The sequence below is a fragment of the Sapajus apella genome, unplaced genomic scaffold, assembly GCF_009761245.1.
Source record: "Sapajus apella isolate SASKATOON/1434 unplaced genomic scaffold, GSC_monkey_1.0 scaffold136, whole genome shotgun sequence".
In the NCBI taxonomy this organism is placed as follows: domain Eukaryota; kingdom Metazoa; phylum Chordata; class Mammalia; order Primates; family Cebidae; genus Sapajus; species Sapajus apella.
The window spans coordinates 1,870,606-1,889,098 of NW_022437076.1; the positions used below are offsets into that span (position 1 = coordinate 1,870,606).

General features: G+C 51.5%; 1 protein-coding gene across 3 annotated transcripts in view; it reads right to left on the minus strand.

The window, feature by feature from the left end:
• CRK (CRK proto-oncogene, adaptor protein) overlaps window positions 1-13,659 on the minus strand; it is a 42,772-nt gene extending 29,113 nt beyond the window's left edge. For all 3 annotated transcript variants that reach the window (XM_032263539.1, XM_032263537.1, XM_032263538.1), the window contains exon 1: window positions 13,185-13,659. In XM_032263539.1, coding sequence (XP_032119430.1) covers window positions 13,185-13,425 — 241 coding nt within the window. In that variant the 5' untranslated portion in view covers window positions 13,426-13,659. The remainder of the gene's footprint in view (window positions 1-13,184) is intronic.
• Window positions 13,660-18,493: the final 4,834 nt, after the last annotated feature.

An 18,493-nucleotide genomic window follows, 5' to 3' on the forward strand; every position in this document is an offset into this window, starting at 1 on the left:
CCTGGGGGGGGGGATTTGCCTGACCCCAGGGGGCGGAGTTTGGGGGGCGCCTATTCCCCGCTTTGTCCCTCTTTTTGGGTAAAATTGATAAAAACCCGCAAAAAAAAAAAAAAAAAAAAAAAAAATCAATTCCCAAAATCTTAAATAAAACATAGAAACTAGACTGCTATGACGCTAACAGGTCACTGAAAGAAAGAATGCTTGGGGAAATAAAGTGTTAAAATACTCAACATCTGATAACACACTGAGGATGCAGAGAAAGATATTAGGGGACACTTAAAATTCCTAAGACACAAGTGTGTATGTGGCCCTACACACAGAACATACTTGAGGATGTACTTCATCTATGCTGATTCTAAAGTTCAAGGAAAATAAATGAACATATTCAAACAAAATGAGTAAGTTTAAACAAGAATCACAGTGTTTTTTTTTTTTTTTTAATGAGTCAAGAGTCTTGCTGTGTCACCAAGGCTGGAATGCAGTGGCATGATCATAGCTCACTGCAGCCTCAGCCTCTCGGATGCAAGCAATCCTCCCACCCCAGCCTCCAGTGTAACTTAGACTACAGACACACGCCACCACATCTGGCTGCTTTTTGTATTTTTTTGTGAAAAGGGGTTTTGCCATGTTGCTCAGGCTGGTGAACTCCCAGGGTCCTTGGGATCTAGACTTCCTACAGTGCTGGGATTAAAGGTGTGGGCCACCATGCCCGTAAGAAACAAAGTTTCTAATTAGGAATACAAACCTTTGACTGCACTCAGCTAAGCACCCAAAAGAGCAAATTATCTTCACTGGATTTTTAACGTTTCGGTTCCCTGAAGAAATAATAAACAACTCTGTAGAGAATGAGTTCTGGCTGGGCATGGTGGCTCACTTCTCTAACCCCAGCACTTAGGGAGGCTGAGGCGGGTAGATCCCTGGAGCTCAGGAGTTCAAGACTAGCCTGGGCAACATGGCTGTTAACTGCAAAAAATTTAAAAATTAGCTGGGCGTGATGGCACATGTCTGCAGTCCCAGCTACTCAGGACGCTCAGGTAGGAGGATGGCTTGAGCCCAGGAGGTCAAAGGCTACAGTGAGCCATGATCACACCACCGTACTCCAGCCTGAGCAACGGAGCAAGACTCTGTGTCCCAAAAAAAAAAAAAAAAAAAAAAAAGGACAAGGAAAGAGACAAGACGAGAAGAGAAAAGGAAATGTATTGGGCGTGGCAGCTCACACCTGTAATCCTAGAACTTTGGGAGGCTGAGGTGGCAGGACTGCTTGAGTCCAGGATTTTGAGACCAGCATAGGCAACACAGCCAAGACCTCATCACTATGAAAAGTATTTAAAAATTAGCTGGGCGTAGTGGTGCATAACTGCAGCTGCGGCCACTCGGGAGGCTGAGGTGAGAGAATCGCTGGGGCCCAGGAGTTCTATGAGTATACAGTGCGCCAATGATCATGCCAAAGCACTCCAACCTGGGTGACAGAGCAAAACCCTGACTCTAAAAATAAAAAACAAAAAGCAGCTGGAAAAAACAAAATGACCAGGCACAGCTGGCTTACGTCTGCAATCCTAGCACTTTGGGAGGCTGAGGCAGGACTGACTGATGCCAGTAGTTCAAGACCAGCCTGGGCAATAAAGGGAGACCCCATCTCTTCAAAAACAAACAAACAAAAAACATTAGCCAGGCATGGTGGTGCAATGCCTGTCAGTCCCACTTATTGGAGAAGCTAAATGGGAGAATGGGCTGCGCCCAGGAGGTCAAGGCTATGGTGAGCCATGATCATGTCACTTCATTCCAGCCTGGACAGCACAGCGAGACTTTGTCTCAAACAAAAATCTAAATGAGTTTTGTGGGTTTTGCTTTTGTTGTTTTGAGACAGCGTGGTCTGGCTCTGCCATCCAGGCTGGAGTGCAGTGGTGTGACCTCAACTCACTGCAACCTCCACCTCCCAGGCCGAAACCAGCCTCTCGACTCAGCTTCTCGAATAGCTGGGACTACAGGAGCGTACCACCACACCCAACTAATTTTTTTCTAGAGACACAGTTTTGCCATGTTGCCCAGGCCAGTCTCAAACTCCTGAGCTCAAGTGATTCATCTGCCTTGGCTTCCCAAAGTACTAGGATTACAGGTGTGAGCCACCATGCCTGGCCTTGGCTTTGTTTTTTGAGACAGGGGTCTCCCTATGTTGCCCAGGCTGGTCTCAAACTCCTCGTTCCAGCAATCCTCCCACCTTAGTCTCCTGAGTATGTGCTTTTATTTAAGAGAGAGGATCTAACACTGTTGTTCAAGCTGGAGTGCAGTGGTGGGATCAGCGCTCACCACAGTCTCAAGCTCCTGGGCTCAAGTTATTCTCCCACCTCAGCCTCCCGAGTAGCTCAGGCTAATGGTGCAGATGGCATTGTACCCAGATGATTCTTTTACGAGAGTCTCACTGTCACCCAGGCTGGAGTGCAGTGGCATGATCTCGGCTCACTGCAACCTCCGCCTCCCAGGTTCAAGCAGCTCTCCTGCCTCAGCCTCCCAAGTAGCTGGGATTACAGATGCCCATCACCACGCCCCCACTAATTTTTTGTATTTTTAATAGAGACAGATCTCATGACCTCAGGTGATCCACCCACGTCAGCCTCCCAAAGTGCTTGGATTACAGGCATGAGCACCATGCCAGGGTCTTGCTGCTGCCCAGGCTGGGGTGCAATGGCGCAATCTCGGCTCACTGCAGACTCCACTTCCCAGGCTCTAGTGACCCTCCGACCTCAGCCTCCTGAGCAGCTAGGACTATAGGCGCACACCACCATGCCCAGCTAATTTTTTGTATTTTTAGTAGAGACGGAGTTTCACCATGTTGACCAGGATGGTCTCGATCTCTTGACCTCGTGATCCACCCGCCTCGGCCTCCCAAAGTGCTGGGATTACAGGCTTGAGTCACCACGCCCGGCCAATTTTTTGTATTTTTAGTAGAGACGGGGTTTCACCGTGTTGACCAGGATGGTCTCGATTTCTTGACCTCGTGATCCACCCGCCTCGGCCTCCCAAAGTGCTGGGATTACAGGCGTGAGCCACCGCACCAGCTTTGTATTTTTAATAGAGACGAGGTTTCACCATGTTGGCAAGGCTGGTCTTGAGCTCCTGACTTCAGGTGATCTGCCTGCCTCAGCTTCCCAAAGTGCTGGGATCACAGGTGTGAGCCGCCACGCCCAGCTGCAGCTTCCACCTTCTGGGCTCAAGCAATTCTATAGCCTCAGGCTCAGCCTCCCAAATAGCTGCGACTACAGGCACAAGCCACTCACCAACACCCAGCTGATTTTTTTTTTTTTTTTTTTTTAAATAACAGGGTTTTGCCATGTTGCCCAGGATGGTCTTGATCTTCTAAACTCAAAGTAATCTTCTTCCCTCTTTAAGACACTGAAAGGCGTGTGAGTGCTAGGACTGTCTTCTATGGCCAATGCTCCTCAGGCCTCCCAAAGTGTTGTGATCATGCACATGAGCCACCGTACCTGGTCTTATTAATTTTTAAAAGACAGGTTTTTGCTACGTCGCCCAGGTTAAACTGTGTGGCTATTCACAGGACAATCATTGCACACTGTGGCCTTGGACTCCTGGCCTCAAGTCATCCTCCAGCCTCAGACTGCTGGGGAGCTGGGACTATAGGTGTGCACCACCGTGCCCAGCTAGAGACCTCATTATTTTGTTGAGTGTTAGAAAACAGCTCTTCCGGGTCGGGTGTGGTAGTGCACACCCTTAGTCCCAGCCACTTCGGAGGCTGAGGTGGGAGGATCACTCAGGCCTGCGAAGCAGAGCTCGCAGTGAGTCAAGATTGTGCCACTGCACTCTAGCCTGGGCAACAGAGTCAGAGCCTGTCTCAATTTAAAAAAAAAAAAAAAAAAAAAAAAAAGGTTCTTCCAGAATGATCAGGAAAAGTACATTTTAAATTCACTACTGGAGAGAGGCAAAAAGATAAAACGTTAACTTTGGAAGCAAATCAAAAGTCCTTAACGCAGAATGAGCACTGTGAGGGCCTCTCTTTCCATCCAAATGAATGAGACCAAGACACAATCTCAAGGATAGTCACACATTTCTTATACTACACAAGGTTCACCTGTGGAACTCATGGCTGTTAGCTTAAAACAAGTTAACAGCCCAAACTCAGGAATACTGGCTGTCTCTCCAATTGCAGACACTGAAAGGGGTGTGAGTGCCAGGACAGTCCCCATGGCCAACACTCCGCAGGCACCAGCAGACCAGGATCGCACTAATTCTGAGCGCAGGACTGGAGAGGTGAGCTTGGCTGCCGTTGTGGCAGAGCACGGTGGTGCTACATTCTGGAGATTCTTTACCGAGGAGGATCACTGATGGAGAATAATTCCCATTCAAGCCTGGTAGTCAGGGAGATTCATGGCCACCTTGCCTGTCACCATTAGGCTCATGCAGGCTGACCTTTCAGGCCTATGGAGAAACTGTTCAGGACAGGGTCAGTGTGAGCACAGGGACCTACTTAGCACTGCCTGGTCAAGAAAACTCTAGGGCAGAATGGTAGGGAGGCCACCTGAGCACCCACAACTTAGAAAGGGTTCTGATCACATCTGGGCGGAGAAACGCTCCCTTGCTAAGGTTTAGTTTACCCAACTACACGCCAAGGTGTCCTATTAGTTGTCCTTTTGGGACAGTGGTTGGCAGATAAGAAGTGCTCGGTAAGTGTTAGATACTATTCTTTCTGTTGTTGTCTTTGAGACAGTCTCACTCTGTCACCAGGCTGGAGTGCAGTGGCGCGATCCTGGCTTACGGCAACCTCCGCCTCCTGGGTTCAAGCGATTCACCTGCCTCAGCCTCCTGAGTAGCTGGGACCACAGGCACACACCACCACACCCAGCTAATTTTTTTGTATTTTTAGCAGAGATGGGGTTTCACCGTGTTAAGCAAGGATGGTCTTGATCTCTTGACCTCACGATCCACCCACCTTGTCCTCCCAAAGTGTTGGGATTACTCGTGTGAGCCACCACGCCCAGCCAGGTATTATTCTTAATGAACTCTGAAGTGCTGGAAAGAAGCTAAACACAATATCCTCCAAGATTTGAGAAGCTCACAGCATTGCTGGAGATACAAAGCAAGCACAGTGTGGCTGGTGAGCAAGGAGCAAAGCAACACGTCCCAGGAAGACAGCTTCCCCACCTGGCCTTCACTTTTAACCGGAGTCACGTTCCTGCAAAAAACAGTAGCAGCAACAACACAGTGTCCCGAGACACAACAAAATCGCAGCAGGCAGCTGCGACCATCTGTGAAGGGTTCCAAGGCACGCTCTTCACCCTAAGAAGGAAGGCAGCCACTCCCTGCCATCCACTGCTACCGTTCCTCAGTTGCCACAGCAGGCCGAGTGAAACGCATTTTGAGGCAGGGGAGAGAACAAAGAAGACTATGAAGACAAGTCCCTTTGAAAGATGAGCGACAGGAAACTGGCAGATCACCTGGCACGAAGGTTGGAGGCAGGCTCGGTGCTCTTGCTCCAGTGCCACATGATGTGAACTGCGCTCACTATGACTTTTTTCTTGCTCGGCATCCCAATATACACAGAAATGCAAGCAAAATGCCGTGGGAACCCTTTGATGGACCTGACTTACACATTATTATAATCACTCCACAGAGAAATGCCTGTGTCTGTGCACTGCTGGGGCAGTTAGACTCGCGGGGCCATCGAGCTTCACTGACCCAAACTCCAGAAGGAAGGGAGGAGAACAGAACACACACAAGTCCCAGATAAGCCCAAACCTCACCACAGCTGTGTGTTCCGGCTCCTTTTCTCTTTCCTCTCCTTCCAACCACAAACAGCCAAAGGCAGGAAATAGAAGGGCGGGAAAGGAAGGAGACACAGCCAGCCAGTCTAGAGAACAGAAGCAACCACAGGGCTCTCACAGATGTCTGGGACCTGGCTTGTTCTCCATCACCCTGGGTTAGATTCTGAACATGGAGTTACGAATTCACAGATACTGAAATCAAAATCAATGCAAGGAGAGGATATCCTTCTGGCTTCTCTGTACCTGCTCAACCCATTATTTCTAAGCCTTCTAAGCACTTCAACCCTCGGGTTACAACAATTTTTACATCACCACTTCCGCCCTGAAGGTTTCAGGAAGAACACCTGGGGGGTCTGTGGCTAAAACAGGCAAAATCAGTTGTGCAAAGGCTACCCGGAGAGTGAGTGGAGCCATCAGCCTCTCCTTGATCTCATAGCACTTTCTCTTTTGGTGCCATGTCTGCTCACTGCAACCTCTGCCTCCCGGGTTCAAGCAATTCTCCCTGCCTGAGCCTCCCAAGAAGCTGGGATTCCAGGTGCCCACCACCATACCTGGCTAATTTTTGTTTTAGGAGAGACGAGGTTTGGCCAGGCTGGTCTCGAACCCCTGACCTCAAGTGATCTACCAGCCTCAGCCTCCCAAAGTGCTGGGATTACCAGCCCCTCTCTTCCCTTCTCCCCTCAACTCTGGCTCCCTCCCTTCCTTCTTTGCCTATGTTATTTACAGGAGTGGCTTAGATAAATATCCGCCACCACCTGTCCAATACAAAAGGCTAAAAAGGCCAATGGCTTCCATTTGAGAAGGTATCCCAAAGAGGTATCAAGATGTGCAGCCTCCTAAGCAAACAGTGTTCCGAAGACGGTGGGTATGAGGATGGGCCTTTGCAGGTTCCACGTATTCAGGCTCTCATTTACCAGCTGTCTGAGTTATCTAACTTCTATGTCCCTCCATCCCTGACTCTGTCAATTGGGGTCAAACACCCATCTAATAAAGTTCCTAAAAGTGGCCAGTGGCTGGGCACAGTGGCTCACGCCTGTAATCCCAGCACTTTGGTAGGCTGAGGCGGGTGGATCACCTGAAGTCAGGAGTGGAGACCAGCTTGGTCAACATGGTGAAACCCGTCTCCATTAACAATATAAAAATGAGCTGGGCATGGTGGTGCACCCCTGTAGTCCCAGCTACTTGGGAGGCTGAGGCAGGAGAATCACTTGGACCTGGGAGGCAGAGGTTGCAGTGAGCCAAGAATACACCACTGCACTCCAGCCTGGATGACAGAGCAAGACTTTGTTTCAAAAAGACAAAAACGTGCTCAATAAAAAGCAAATTTAGTTTAACCAACCCTCCAAATTCCTTCAGCAATTTTCAGTTCATCCTTAAATCCAGAGCCCACTGCAGTTTCCCAGAGAAAATTCCACAGAATCTCAAAATGCTTCTCAAAAGTCCTGTGGTCAGGCAGGTGCAGTGGCTCACACCTATAATCTTGGCACTTCAGAAGGCTGAGGCAGGAGGATCTTTTTTTTTTTTTGATTAATTTATTAATCAATGTTTGGGGAAAATCTCTAGAGGCCAGGAGTGCAAGTCCAGCCTGGGTAATACAGTGAGGCTGTGGTGAGCTATGACCGAGCCACTGCACACCAGGCTGAGCGAGAGCAGTGGGGAAGGTTCTGTGGAGAAACAGGTCTGAAAAGCCAGCACCCTCTCTTGGAAACTCACAACTCACACGTGCATAGTAAAGACGTGGGGCAGTCCTGCAGTCAACAAACCCACTCCCTTCACCATGGAATTATTTTGGTTCCAAATCTGTAAGTAGCTCTCACTGAAGAACTTCTCTAGAACCACTGGACATAAGGCCACCATGACATCGAGAAAAGACAAGAGAATCAGGAGTGTGAAGCTCAGATGAGATGAACAAGTAACACACAGAAGCTGAGGTGTAAAAGGCAGGGATGGGTCACCGGCAGTCTCACGCTACCTCCAGAGAAGCAGCCTGGCCTGGCTGCCAGCCTGGCCTGTAGCTCTAGACTACTTTGAGGGGGTACCACAAACTATTGCCACCCTAGCTTCTGTCCCACGCCTTCAAAATGAAGCAAGTTTTAAGCCCTCTCCACCCACTAGGACAACAGATAGAAGGCTTTGGAATGAGCAGGCGGCAGGAGGCAGCGTCTTCTTCCCAGGTACTGAGCCCCAGGTCCTTTCACACTGTGGACGCACCCCACCCAGGCACTTACTCCCTAAGACAGCTGTTTCAGGGCCGGGCGCGGTGGCTCACGCCTGTAATCCCAGCACTGTGGGAGGCCGAGGCGGGTGGATCACGACGTCAAGAGATCGAGACCATCCTGGTCAACATGGTGAAACCCCGTCTCTACTAAAAATACAAAAAATTAGCTGGGCATGGTGGCGCGTGCCTGTAATCCCAGCGACTCAGGAGGCTGGGGCAGGAGAATTGCCTGAACCCGGGAGGCGGAGGTTGCGGTGAGCCGAGATCGCGCCATTGCACTCCAGCCGGGGTAACAAGACCGAAACTCGGTCTCAAAAAAAAAAAAAAAAAAAAAAAAAAAGACAGCTGTTTCAACAGCTCCTACTGTGCACACTGTGCATTCCCGTGAGCCTCTCAAGGGTGAGAATAGTTTTCCATTTTGCTTCCAAAGTCCCCACACCTCAGTTATGTTATTAATATACGGCTGGGCACGGTGGCTCACACCTATAATCCCAGCACTTTGGGAGGCCGAGGCAGGTGAATCACAAGGTCAGGAGTTTAAGACCAGCCTAGCCAAGATGGTGAAACCCATCACTACTAAAAATACAAAAAAATTAGCCAGGCATGGCAGCGGGCACCTGTAATTAGTTCCAGCTACTCGGAAGGCTGAGGCAGAGAGCTGCATGAACCCGGGAGGTGGAGGGTGCATGGAGCCCAGATCGCACCACTGCACTCCAGTCTGGAGACAGAACGAGACTCTGACTCAAAAACAAAACAAAACAAAAAGATGAATATATATACAATACTTACGTAGTACTTAATATGTCAGTACTTAAAGTGGAATATCATTATAACAACCCTATGAGGTGAGTATTACTATTTCTAACCTTCACGGATGAGAAAACTGAAGCAAAGAAAAATAAAAAATTAAAGTTTCTTCATCATTAACTTTAGATAGCAGATGCATATTCTCTGAATGATAAAGCCAGTTTTCTTCTTGCCATTTTTGTAAAATTTTTTATTTTTTGAGACGGAGTCTCACTCTGTTGCCCAGGCTGTAGTGCAGTGGCACAATCTTGGCTCACTGCAACCTCCACCTCCTGGGTTCAAGCAATTCTCCTGCCTCAGCCTCTTGAGTAGCTAGGATAACAGGTATGTGCCACCACGTCCATCTCATTTTTGTATTTCTTCGAGACGGGGTTTCACTATGTTGGCCAGGCTGGTCTCAAACTCCCGACTTCAAGTGATTGCCCACCTCGGTCTCCCAAAGTGCTGGCATGACAGGTATGAGCCACTGCACCCGGCCTCTTCTTGCCATTCTTTAATTCTGGTCTTTAAACAAAACCCGGGTTGGGTGCAGCTGTACATGCCTGTAGTCCCCGCTACTGAGATCCTGAGTCAGGACTGCCTGGCTCCAAAGTTACGGGCTGCAGTGCACTGTGAGTGTGCCTGTCAACCGCCACTGCACTCCAGCTTGGGCAACACAGTGAGACCTGTCTCTTAAACAAACAAGGCCAAGGCGGGCAGATCACCTGGGGTTAAGAGTTCAAGACCAGCCTGACCAACATGGTGAAACCCTGTGTCTACTAAAAACACAAAAAAATTAGCCAGGCACGGTTAGGCGCACACCTGTAATCCTAACTACTTGGGAGGCTGAGGCAGGAGAATCACTTGAACATGGAAAGCGGAGGTTTCAGGGAGCCAAGAATGTACCACTGCACTCCAGCCTGGGGGACAAGAACGAAAGTCCGTCTAAAAAGAAACCCCACCACGTCTGAGACACCAGGGCAGAGACAAAGTATTGAGGTGCAGACCCCCACGTGCACTGCTGAGATCCCGAGGGAACGCCGCTTTGACAGAGTCTAGTGTGAAAGGGCCAGCTCTCAGGCCAGATGCCCGGGTTCAACTTCTGAAAGTCACTTACTAGCTGTACAACCTTAAGCAAGTTACTGAATTTGAGTGTTTCCTCCTCTGTAAAATGGGAGTATTTTAATAAATGGACATCATATTACTGATCTCACTAGATTGTCGGAGACAGTCAGTGAAATAAGGCACATAAAATCCTGAGCAAAGTACCTGGCACGGAATAATCGGTCAATAGGCATTAGTTATTAATACCGTATATGCCTCTCTAAAATTCAAGACATTTCTGAGTGACTTCAAAAGGACTTGGTGAAGGGGAGAACAAAAATTCCCTACTTAGTACTTGAGATTTGTGAGGTACAAAGTAATTCTGAGGCTATACAGATGGGCCGGGCACGGTGGCTCATGCCTGTAATCCCAGCACTTTGGGAGGCCGAGGCAGGCGATCATCTGAGGTCAGGGGTTCAAGACCAGCCTGGCCAACATGGCGAAAGAAACCCCATCTCTACTAATAATACAAAAGTTAGCTGGGCGTGGTGGTGGGTGCCTCTAATTCCAGCTACTTGGGAGGCTGAGGCAGGAGTATGACTTGAACCTGGGAGGCAGAAGTTGGAGTGAGCTGAGATCGAGCTATTGCACTCCAGCGTAGGAGACAAGAGTAAAAACTCTCAAAAAAAAAAAAAAAAAAAAAAAAAAATGACAGCAACTGGCCAGGCACAGTGGCTCACAGCTGTAATCCCAGCACTTTGGGAGCCTGAGGGTGACTGAGACCAGGAAATTTGAGACCAGCCTGGACAACACGGTGAGACCCACCATCTCTACAAAAACATTTTAAAAAGTTAGCCAGGCATGGTGGCACACGCCTGTAGTCCCAGCTACTCAGGAGGCTAAAGTGGGAGGACGTCCTGAGGCTGGGACGTCAAGGGTGCAGTGAGCGGTGCTCGTGTTACTGTGCTCCAACATGGGTGACAAAGGCCCTGTCTCAGAAGCAAGAGAGAAAGACAGCAACTGAATCATGGAATACGGGGTACATGGCAGAAAGAATTATCACAATACTTGTGAATTTTCCACACCCCATCCACAAACTTTGGCAATCTTAGCCTTCTGTCCTGGGCCAAGGAACTGAGCTCTTATCTGTTTTGAAAAGGTGGTGCTCAATATCAAGGTAAGTGCTGAAATAGAAAATCATTACGTTGAGGTGTGAAACAAAAGGCTGAAAAGTGAATTTCAATGAGTTTGCCATCATGTTACTATGTGGAATGCAAAACCTTAGATACCATGCAGGTGGCATCAAAGTAGAATAGAATCTGGTTCAGGGCAAACACATGTGCATCAATATTCCCATCTCATATTATAATACTATTAAGCTGGCCAAAGTGAGAAAGACCCGGGATAATTTGTGAATATAAAGACCCCATATTCATTTTTAAAAATTAGTATGTGATGGGCCAGGAGTGGTGGCTCACGCCTGTAATTCTAGTACTTTGGGGTAGGCAGTTCACCTGTGGTCAGAAGTTCGAGGCCTGCCTGGTCAACATGGTGAAACCCCGCCTTTACTTAAAAAAAAAAAATACAAAAATTAGCCGGGCGTGGTGGCGCATGCCGGTAGTCCCAGCCACTCCGGAGGCTGAGGTGGGAGGATCGCTTGAGCCCAGGAGTTCTGGGCTGTAGTGTGCTATTCTGATCGCGTGTCTGCACTAAGTTCGGCATCAATTTGGTGACCTCCCGGGAGCACGGGACCACCAGATTGCCTAAGGAGGAGTGAACTGGCCTAGGTCGGAAACGGAGGTCAAAAAACTCCCATGCTGATCAGTAGTGGGATCGCGTCTGTGAATAGCCACTGCACTCCAGCCTGGGCAACACAGCGAAACCCCGTCTCAATAAAAACGACAACAAAAAAATACAAAAATTAGTCGGGCGTGGTGGTGCACGCCTGTAATCCCGGCTACTCGGGAGGCTGAGACAGGAGAATCGCTTGAACCCAGGAGGCGGAGGCTGCAGTGAGCCAAGATTGTGCCACTGCGCTCTGGCCTGGGCATCGGAACAAGACTCCGTCTGAGAAAAAAGTAAAATAAAAATTGGTATGTGTTAACCACAAAGAAACTGCCCATCCAGTTCTCTATTTCTGGCCAGAGCAAGTAAATCTAAATCAGAACTATCCTACAAGGGCAAGCGTAGAAAGGCTGGCTCAGGAGCTTCTAGATTCATAGCAGGCTAGTCCGGAGCTAGTCTCAGCTGGCCAAGAAGCTGCTCGGACTTGGCAACAGCGAGAAGGCACGAGAAGTCCGGACGCTGTTCCGCAGACATACACATCTAACGGGATCTCAGAATGACTCTGCACCTCACAGTCTCCAGCACTGAGGACATGTATCTACTCTCTTAACCCTCCCAAACAACTCAATGTTACCGGCAAGACAGTCACCTCCCTGGGGTCCCCGGCAAGCAAACCCCGTGCAGACCATTCATGTCCTCTGCGCAGTCTGTTCCCAACATCCAGGAAGATCCAGCCCGCAGCCTCGGCCCACCGGGCAAGGTCACGCCCTGGAGTACACACGGACCCTGTTCAAGTCCAGGGAATATCAAGTTCCAGGTCCTTCCAGGGACGGGGCTGTTTCCATTGCCTCACTTCTGGTTTACTTTCTGGAATAAGATGTCTTTCCTCCACTAAACACTTTGAGAACCAGAACCTGCAACAGCGGAGGACAGCCTACGGGACGCTTAGGTCGCTCCGACACCGCCAGCATGCCCCGACACTGGGTCGGGCTGGTTCCTGAAGGCGTCTTCCGATAACCCAGGCACTTAGTTCACTCCCTTCGTCCTCCACCGGGGAAGAGGACGGTGGAAGTATTTTGGAAAAATGCCCAAGAAAGGAAAAAACGGACCGGCTTCCTGAGGGTGTCTCCATCCCTCCCGGCCAGTACGTGGTGACTTCCCACCCCAGGCCACCAGGGGAGCACGGCCAAACCCGGCAGGAAACGATTCCAGCCTAAAAGCCACTTGCAGGATTACCGGATTCATTCTAGGCACCGCTGCCAAGGGATGCCCCCGCAGTGCCAACAGTTCCCTCGGCTCTTTGTCCGCACGCTGCCCTGCGCTCCCTCCCCGAGCGCCGGGCCCGGGAGCCAGCCCCACCCTGGGCCGAAGCAGTTCCCCTTCCCCGGGCCGCCCTCCGCAGGCACACCCAGGGGCCTCGGCCCGCGGCTCCTCCTTCCCGGCTGGGCGCCGCTGTCCCCCAGCCCTCGGCCCGCGACCCCCGAGGGTCCGCTGGAGCAGCAGCCGGCCCGGCTGCCAGTTCCGCGGGCCTCACCCCGCCCAGCCCCCCCGTCCCGTCCGTCCCGTCCGTCCCTCACCGGGCGGAGGCTGCGCGGGCGACGGCGGCACCGGCGGGCGCGGGCCGCTGCTGTTGATGATGTAGTGGGAGACGCGCGAGTTCTCGGACACGCTGAGCACATAGTCCCCGGGGCTGGTGCTCGAGTCCCGCACCAGGAACACCCCGTGCCGCTGGCCCTGCAGCAGCGCCACCGCCTCCTGCCGACTCAGACGCCCCCAGTACCAGCTACTCCGCTCCTCCGAGTCGAAGTTGCCCGCCATGGCTGCCTCCGCGCCTACACGCTGGGCTGCTGCCGCCGCCGCGCGCGCCCCTCCTGCCCCCGGCGCCCGCCGCCCAGCGGACCGGCTCCGGTTTCAGCCTCACAGCAGCGCCCGAAATGGCGGCGGCAGCCGCGGGCCTTCCCCACCGGAAATGACGCGCTCCCTGCCCTGGGGAGGCTGCCGGGAAGGGGCCCGCCGCCCGCCATTGGGAGAAGGGCAAGGAGTCCTCGCGCGCGCACTGCGCATGCGGCCTCATGGGCGGTGCCGCCCGGCCGGGCCCGAGGCTGCGGAGGCCGGGAGGCGGGGTCTAGAGCGTGGGGGCGGGGCCTCACCGCCTCGCGCAGAGATGTGCGCCTGCGCCGCTGGCCGCCTTCCCCCGCCCCTCTCCCACCCCCCCGGACGGCCCGGGTCTTCTAGGCAGCGACTCCCAGACAGAACTAGAGAAAAGATGCATGTGGCCCCCTGAGTTTTCGGCCAGGCTTCCTGAGGTGTCGGTCTGTTTCTTTCTTTTTTTTTTTTTTTAGACAGAGTCTCGCTCAGATGCCCAGGCTGGAGTGCAGTGGCGCGATCTCGGCTCACTGCAGCCTTCTCCTCCAGGCTGAGGCGATTCTCCCGCCTCCGCCTCCCTAGTAGCTGGGATTACAGGCGCGCGCCACCACGCCCAGCTAATTTTTTTGATATTTTTAGTAGAGACGGGGTTTCACCATGTCGGCCAGGCTGGTCTCGAACGTCTGACCTCGTGATCAGCCCGCCTCGGCCTCCCAAAGTGCTGGGATTACCACCGCGTGAGCCACCGCATCGGCTTCTTTTTTTTTTTTTTTTGGAGACGGATTCTAGCTCTGTCACCCAGGCAGGAGTGCCGTGGCCCAGTCTCTGCTCATTGCTACCTTTGCCTCCTGGGTTCAAGCGATTCTCCTGCCTCAGCCTCCTGAGCAGCTACGACTACAGGTGCCCACCACCACACCTGGCTAATTTTTGAATTTTTAGCAGATATGGGGTTTCACTTTGTTGGCCAGGCTGGTCTCAAACTCCTAACCTCAGGTGATCCACCTGCCTCGGCCTCCCAGAGTGCGGAGATTACAGGCGACAGCCATTGCGCCTGGCCACGTCGGTCTGTTTCTGCGCATTCCTCTCACTTCTCCGCAGGCCGCTGACGTTCTCGTTTTCACTGATTGATTCAACACATTGTTACTGACACTCTGCCTGCACTGTGGGTGCAAAGGTGATGGAGGCCTGGAGGCCAGGCCCTGCCCTCCTCCAACTCGCAGACCAGTGAGAGGAACCAGGAAACTGGATGACAAAAGGATGACAAATGCTGACGAGCGCTACCGTGGGAGACAGATATGGACATAGAGCAGAGCCCCCAGTCCAGTCTATGGAGTAATCCAGGAAAGCTTCCCAGAGGAGGTGGCATGTGTTCACTGTTGAATGGCAAATGGGGAAGGACATTCAAAGCCAAGGGAGCAGAGTGTGCCAAGCCATGTGAAGTACAGAGTTCTCCTCTCTTTTGAGGCCTTGGGATCACCTGCCCAGATAATTCCAAACACTAAATTGTGGCCAGGGGCGTCTCCTACTCTCACTGCCATCATGATCACCTCTGGACTGTGTTCCTGTGAGCAGCTTGCTTGCTGGTGCTTTTTTTTTTTTTGAGACGGAGTTTCGCTCTTGTTACCCAGGCTGGAGTGCAATGGCGCGATCTCAGCTCACCGCAACCTCCGCCTCCTGGGTTCAAGCGATTCTCCTGCCTCAGCCTCCCAAGTAGCTGGGACTACAGGCATGCACCACCATGCCCAGCTAATTTTTGTATTTTTAGTAGAGACAGGGTTTCCCCATGTTGACCAGGATGATCTTGTCTCTTGACCTCATGATCCACCCGACTCGGCCTCCCAGAGTGCTGGGATTATTGGCGTGAGCCACCACGCCCGGCCTGGTGCTCTTTTTTTAGACAGAGTCTCACTCTATTGCCCAGGCTGGAGGGCAGTGGCACAATCTTGGCTCACTGCAACCTCTGCCTCTCGGGTTCAAGCGATTCTCTTGCCTCAGCCTCCCCAGTAGCTGGGATTACAGGCACCCATCAACACGCCCGGCTAATTTTTGGATTTTTAGTAGGGATGGGGTTTCACCATCCTGGACAGACTGGTATCAAACTCCTGACCTTGTGATCTGCCCTCCTTGGCCTCCCAAAGTGCTGGGATGACAGGCATGAGGCACCACCCCAGCCAGCATTGCTGGTGCTCTTTTGTATGGCTGCCCCAGTTGCACTGCAAACAGCTCCCCCTGCGTTTTCTAAAATACAAATCTGCCTAGCGCCGTGGTTCACACCCGCAATCCCAGCACTTTGGAAGATTGAGTCGGCCGGATCACCTGAAGCCAGGAGGCAGAGGTTACAGTGAGCCAAGATCGCACCATTGCTCTCCAGCCTGTGTGACAGAGGGAGACACTGTCTCAAAAAAAAAAAAAAAAGACCAGGAGCGGTGGCTCACACCTGTAATCCCAGCTCTTTGGGAGGCTGAGGCGGGCGGATCACAAGGTCAGGAGTTTGAGACCATCCTGACCAACATGAGGAAACCCCATCATCTCTACTAAAAATACAAAAATTACCCCAGTGTGGTGGCGGGCACCTGTAATCCCAGCTACTCAGGAGGTTGAGGCAGGAGAAACAGTTGAACCAGGGAGGTGGAGGTTGTGCTGAGCCAAGATCACGTCACTGCACTCCAGCCTGGGCGACAGAGCAAGACTCTGTCTCAAAAAAGAGAGAGAGAGAGAGAGAGAGAGATGAGGTCTTACTATGGTGCCCAGATTGGACTCTGATTCCTGGGCTCCAGGGATCCTCCTTCCTCAGCCTCCTCAGTAGCTAGGATTACCCACGTGCTGCCTGCTGGTCCACAGTCTCATTTAACTGCTCCTGTGTGAGTGCTGTGTTTCTTTTTCCTGGGATGCTCTTCTTCCCACTCTGGAGTCTCATATTCAAATGTCATCCCTTTCTTTGCCAGCCCATCACACATTCCCGCTCCACATCAGCGGCCGTATGTCCAAATTCTTCCCGTGACAGCTCTTACCTGTTCTGCTGTAATTTTTCATTGGCAGTTCCATTTGTGTCCCATGCCATGGTTCCTTAAAGGCCAAGCAGCTAGTGTACGAGGTGCTCCATACGTGTTTCAGGACAGCTGCCATTTACTCAGAGATAACTATCTACCAGGCGTGGTGCTGACGGCCTGTGTATGGATTATCTCATTTAATCCTCTCAGCAACCTTATTTGACGAGTCTCCTCATCTTACAGAAGAGGAAACGGAAGCTCAGAGAGTTTAAGTAACTTGTCTGGAGATACACGGTGGCAGAGAGAGGAGGAAGGATTCCAGTCCTGGGAGGAGACGCAGCTATGGTTACTGTGCTACAGCCTCAAATTTCTGAGATAGGAATTGGGAGGAGGGGATGGCAGAAATCTACATTTAAAAAAATCCAGGCCGGGCGCGGTGGCTCACGCCTGTAATCCCAGCACTTTGGGAGGCCGAGGCGGGTGGATCAGCTGGGCACAGTGGCGCGTGCCTGTAATCCCAGCTACTCAGGAGGCTGAGGCAGGAGAATTGCCTGAACCCAGGAGGCGGAGGTTGCGGTGAGCCGAGATCACGCCATTGCACTCCAGCCTGGGTAACAAGAGCGAAACCCCGTCTCAAAAAAAAAAAAAAAAATCCGTCAGCTGTGGATTATGGTCTAATGAATAAAGCAGCCCTTCTGCACTCACCTTACACACCCTCCAGCCTGCTCTGGGGAAGCGGGGGTGGGGACTGGGAGGGACAAGGGCACCTTTCCTGGTGTAGGTGACTCATCATGACCCTGGCTTAGTCACAGCCTGGCAGCATGAGCCGACAGCAGCAGTCATCCCACTGTGAATTCTGGCTGGCCTGTGAGCTCTGGACCTTACCCAGAGACGGCCTGTTCCAAAGCAGTACCTCTAAGATTCCTCCCTAGGGCACATGGAAATTATGAGAAAAAGATTTTTTTTTGAGAAGGACTCTCGCTGTGTTGCCCAGGCTGGAGTGCAGTGGCTTGATCTAGGCTCATCGCAACCTCCGCCTCTTGGGTTCCAGCGATTCTTCTGCCTTAGCCGCCCAAGTAGCTGGGCCTACAGGAAAGCACCACCACGCCTGGCTAATTTTTGTATTTTTAGTAGAGACGGGGTTTCACCATATTGGCCAGGCTGGTCTCGAACTCCTAACCTCCTGTTCTTTTCACCTCAGCCTCCCAAAGTGTTGGGATTATAGGCGTGAGCCACCGCACCCGGCCAGAATTTTTTTTTTCTTTTTTTTTGAGATGGAGTTTCACTCTTGTTGCCCAGGCTGGAGTGCAATGGCGCGATCTCGGCTCACCACAACCTCCACCTCCTGGGTTCCAGCAGTTCTCCTGTCTCAGCCTCCTGAGTAGCTGGGACTACAGGCATGTGCAAATATGCCCAGCTAATTTTTGCATTTTTAGTAGAGACGGGGTTTCACCATGTTGACCCGGATGATGTCCATCTCTTGACCTTGTGATCCACCCACCTCGGCCTCCCAAAGTGCTGGGATTATAGGCGTGAGCCACCACACCTGGCCCCGGCCAGAATTTTTTAAAGAATAGGCTGGGCTTGGTGGCTCACGCCTGTAATCCAAGCACTTTGGAGGCCAAGGCAGGCGGATCACCTGAGGTCGGGAATTCAAGACCAGCCTGACCAACATGGTGAAACCCCGTCTTTATAAAAAAAAAAAAAAAGAAAGAAAGTCAGTTCCTTTGTAGGACAGGTCTCCGGCTTATCAGAGGGCGGAAGCCTCCCTTGTAGCTGCAGATCCTCACATTTGAAGGGGAGGGAGGAGGATGAGAAAAGAGAGGGGTGGGCTCGTTCACTCACTGTCCCGAGGTTGACTCCTGCTCCCATATCGTGGGTCTGAATTTGTGGGTTCTCCTCCATCTACAAGGGTCTACAAGGAGGGAAGACACACTTGAGTGTCAGCTGATGGCTGGGTCTTCCCTTCTTGTCAATCTCATTATTTTCCAGCTCAGTGTGATTACTTCTTCTTTTTTCTTTTTTTTTTT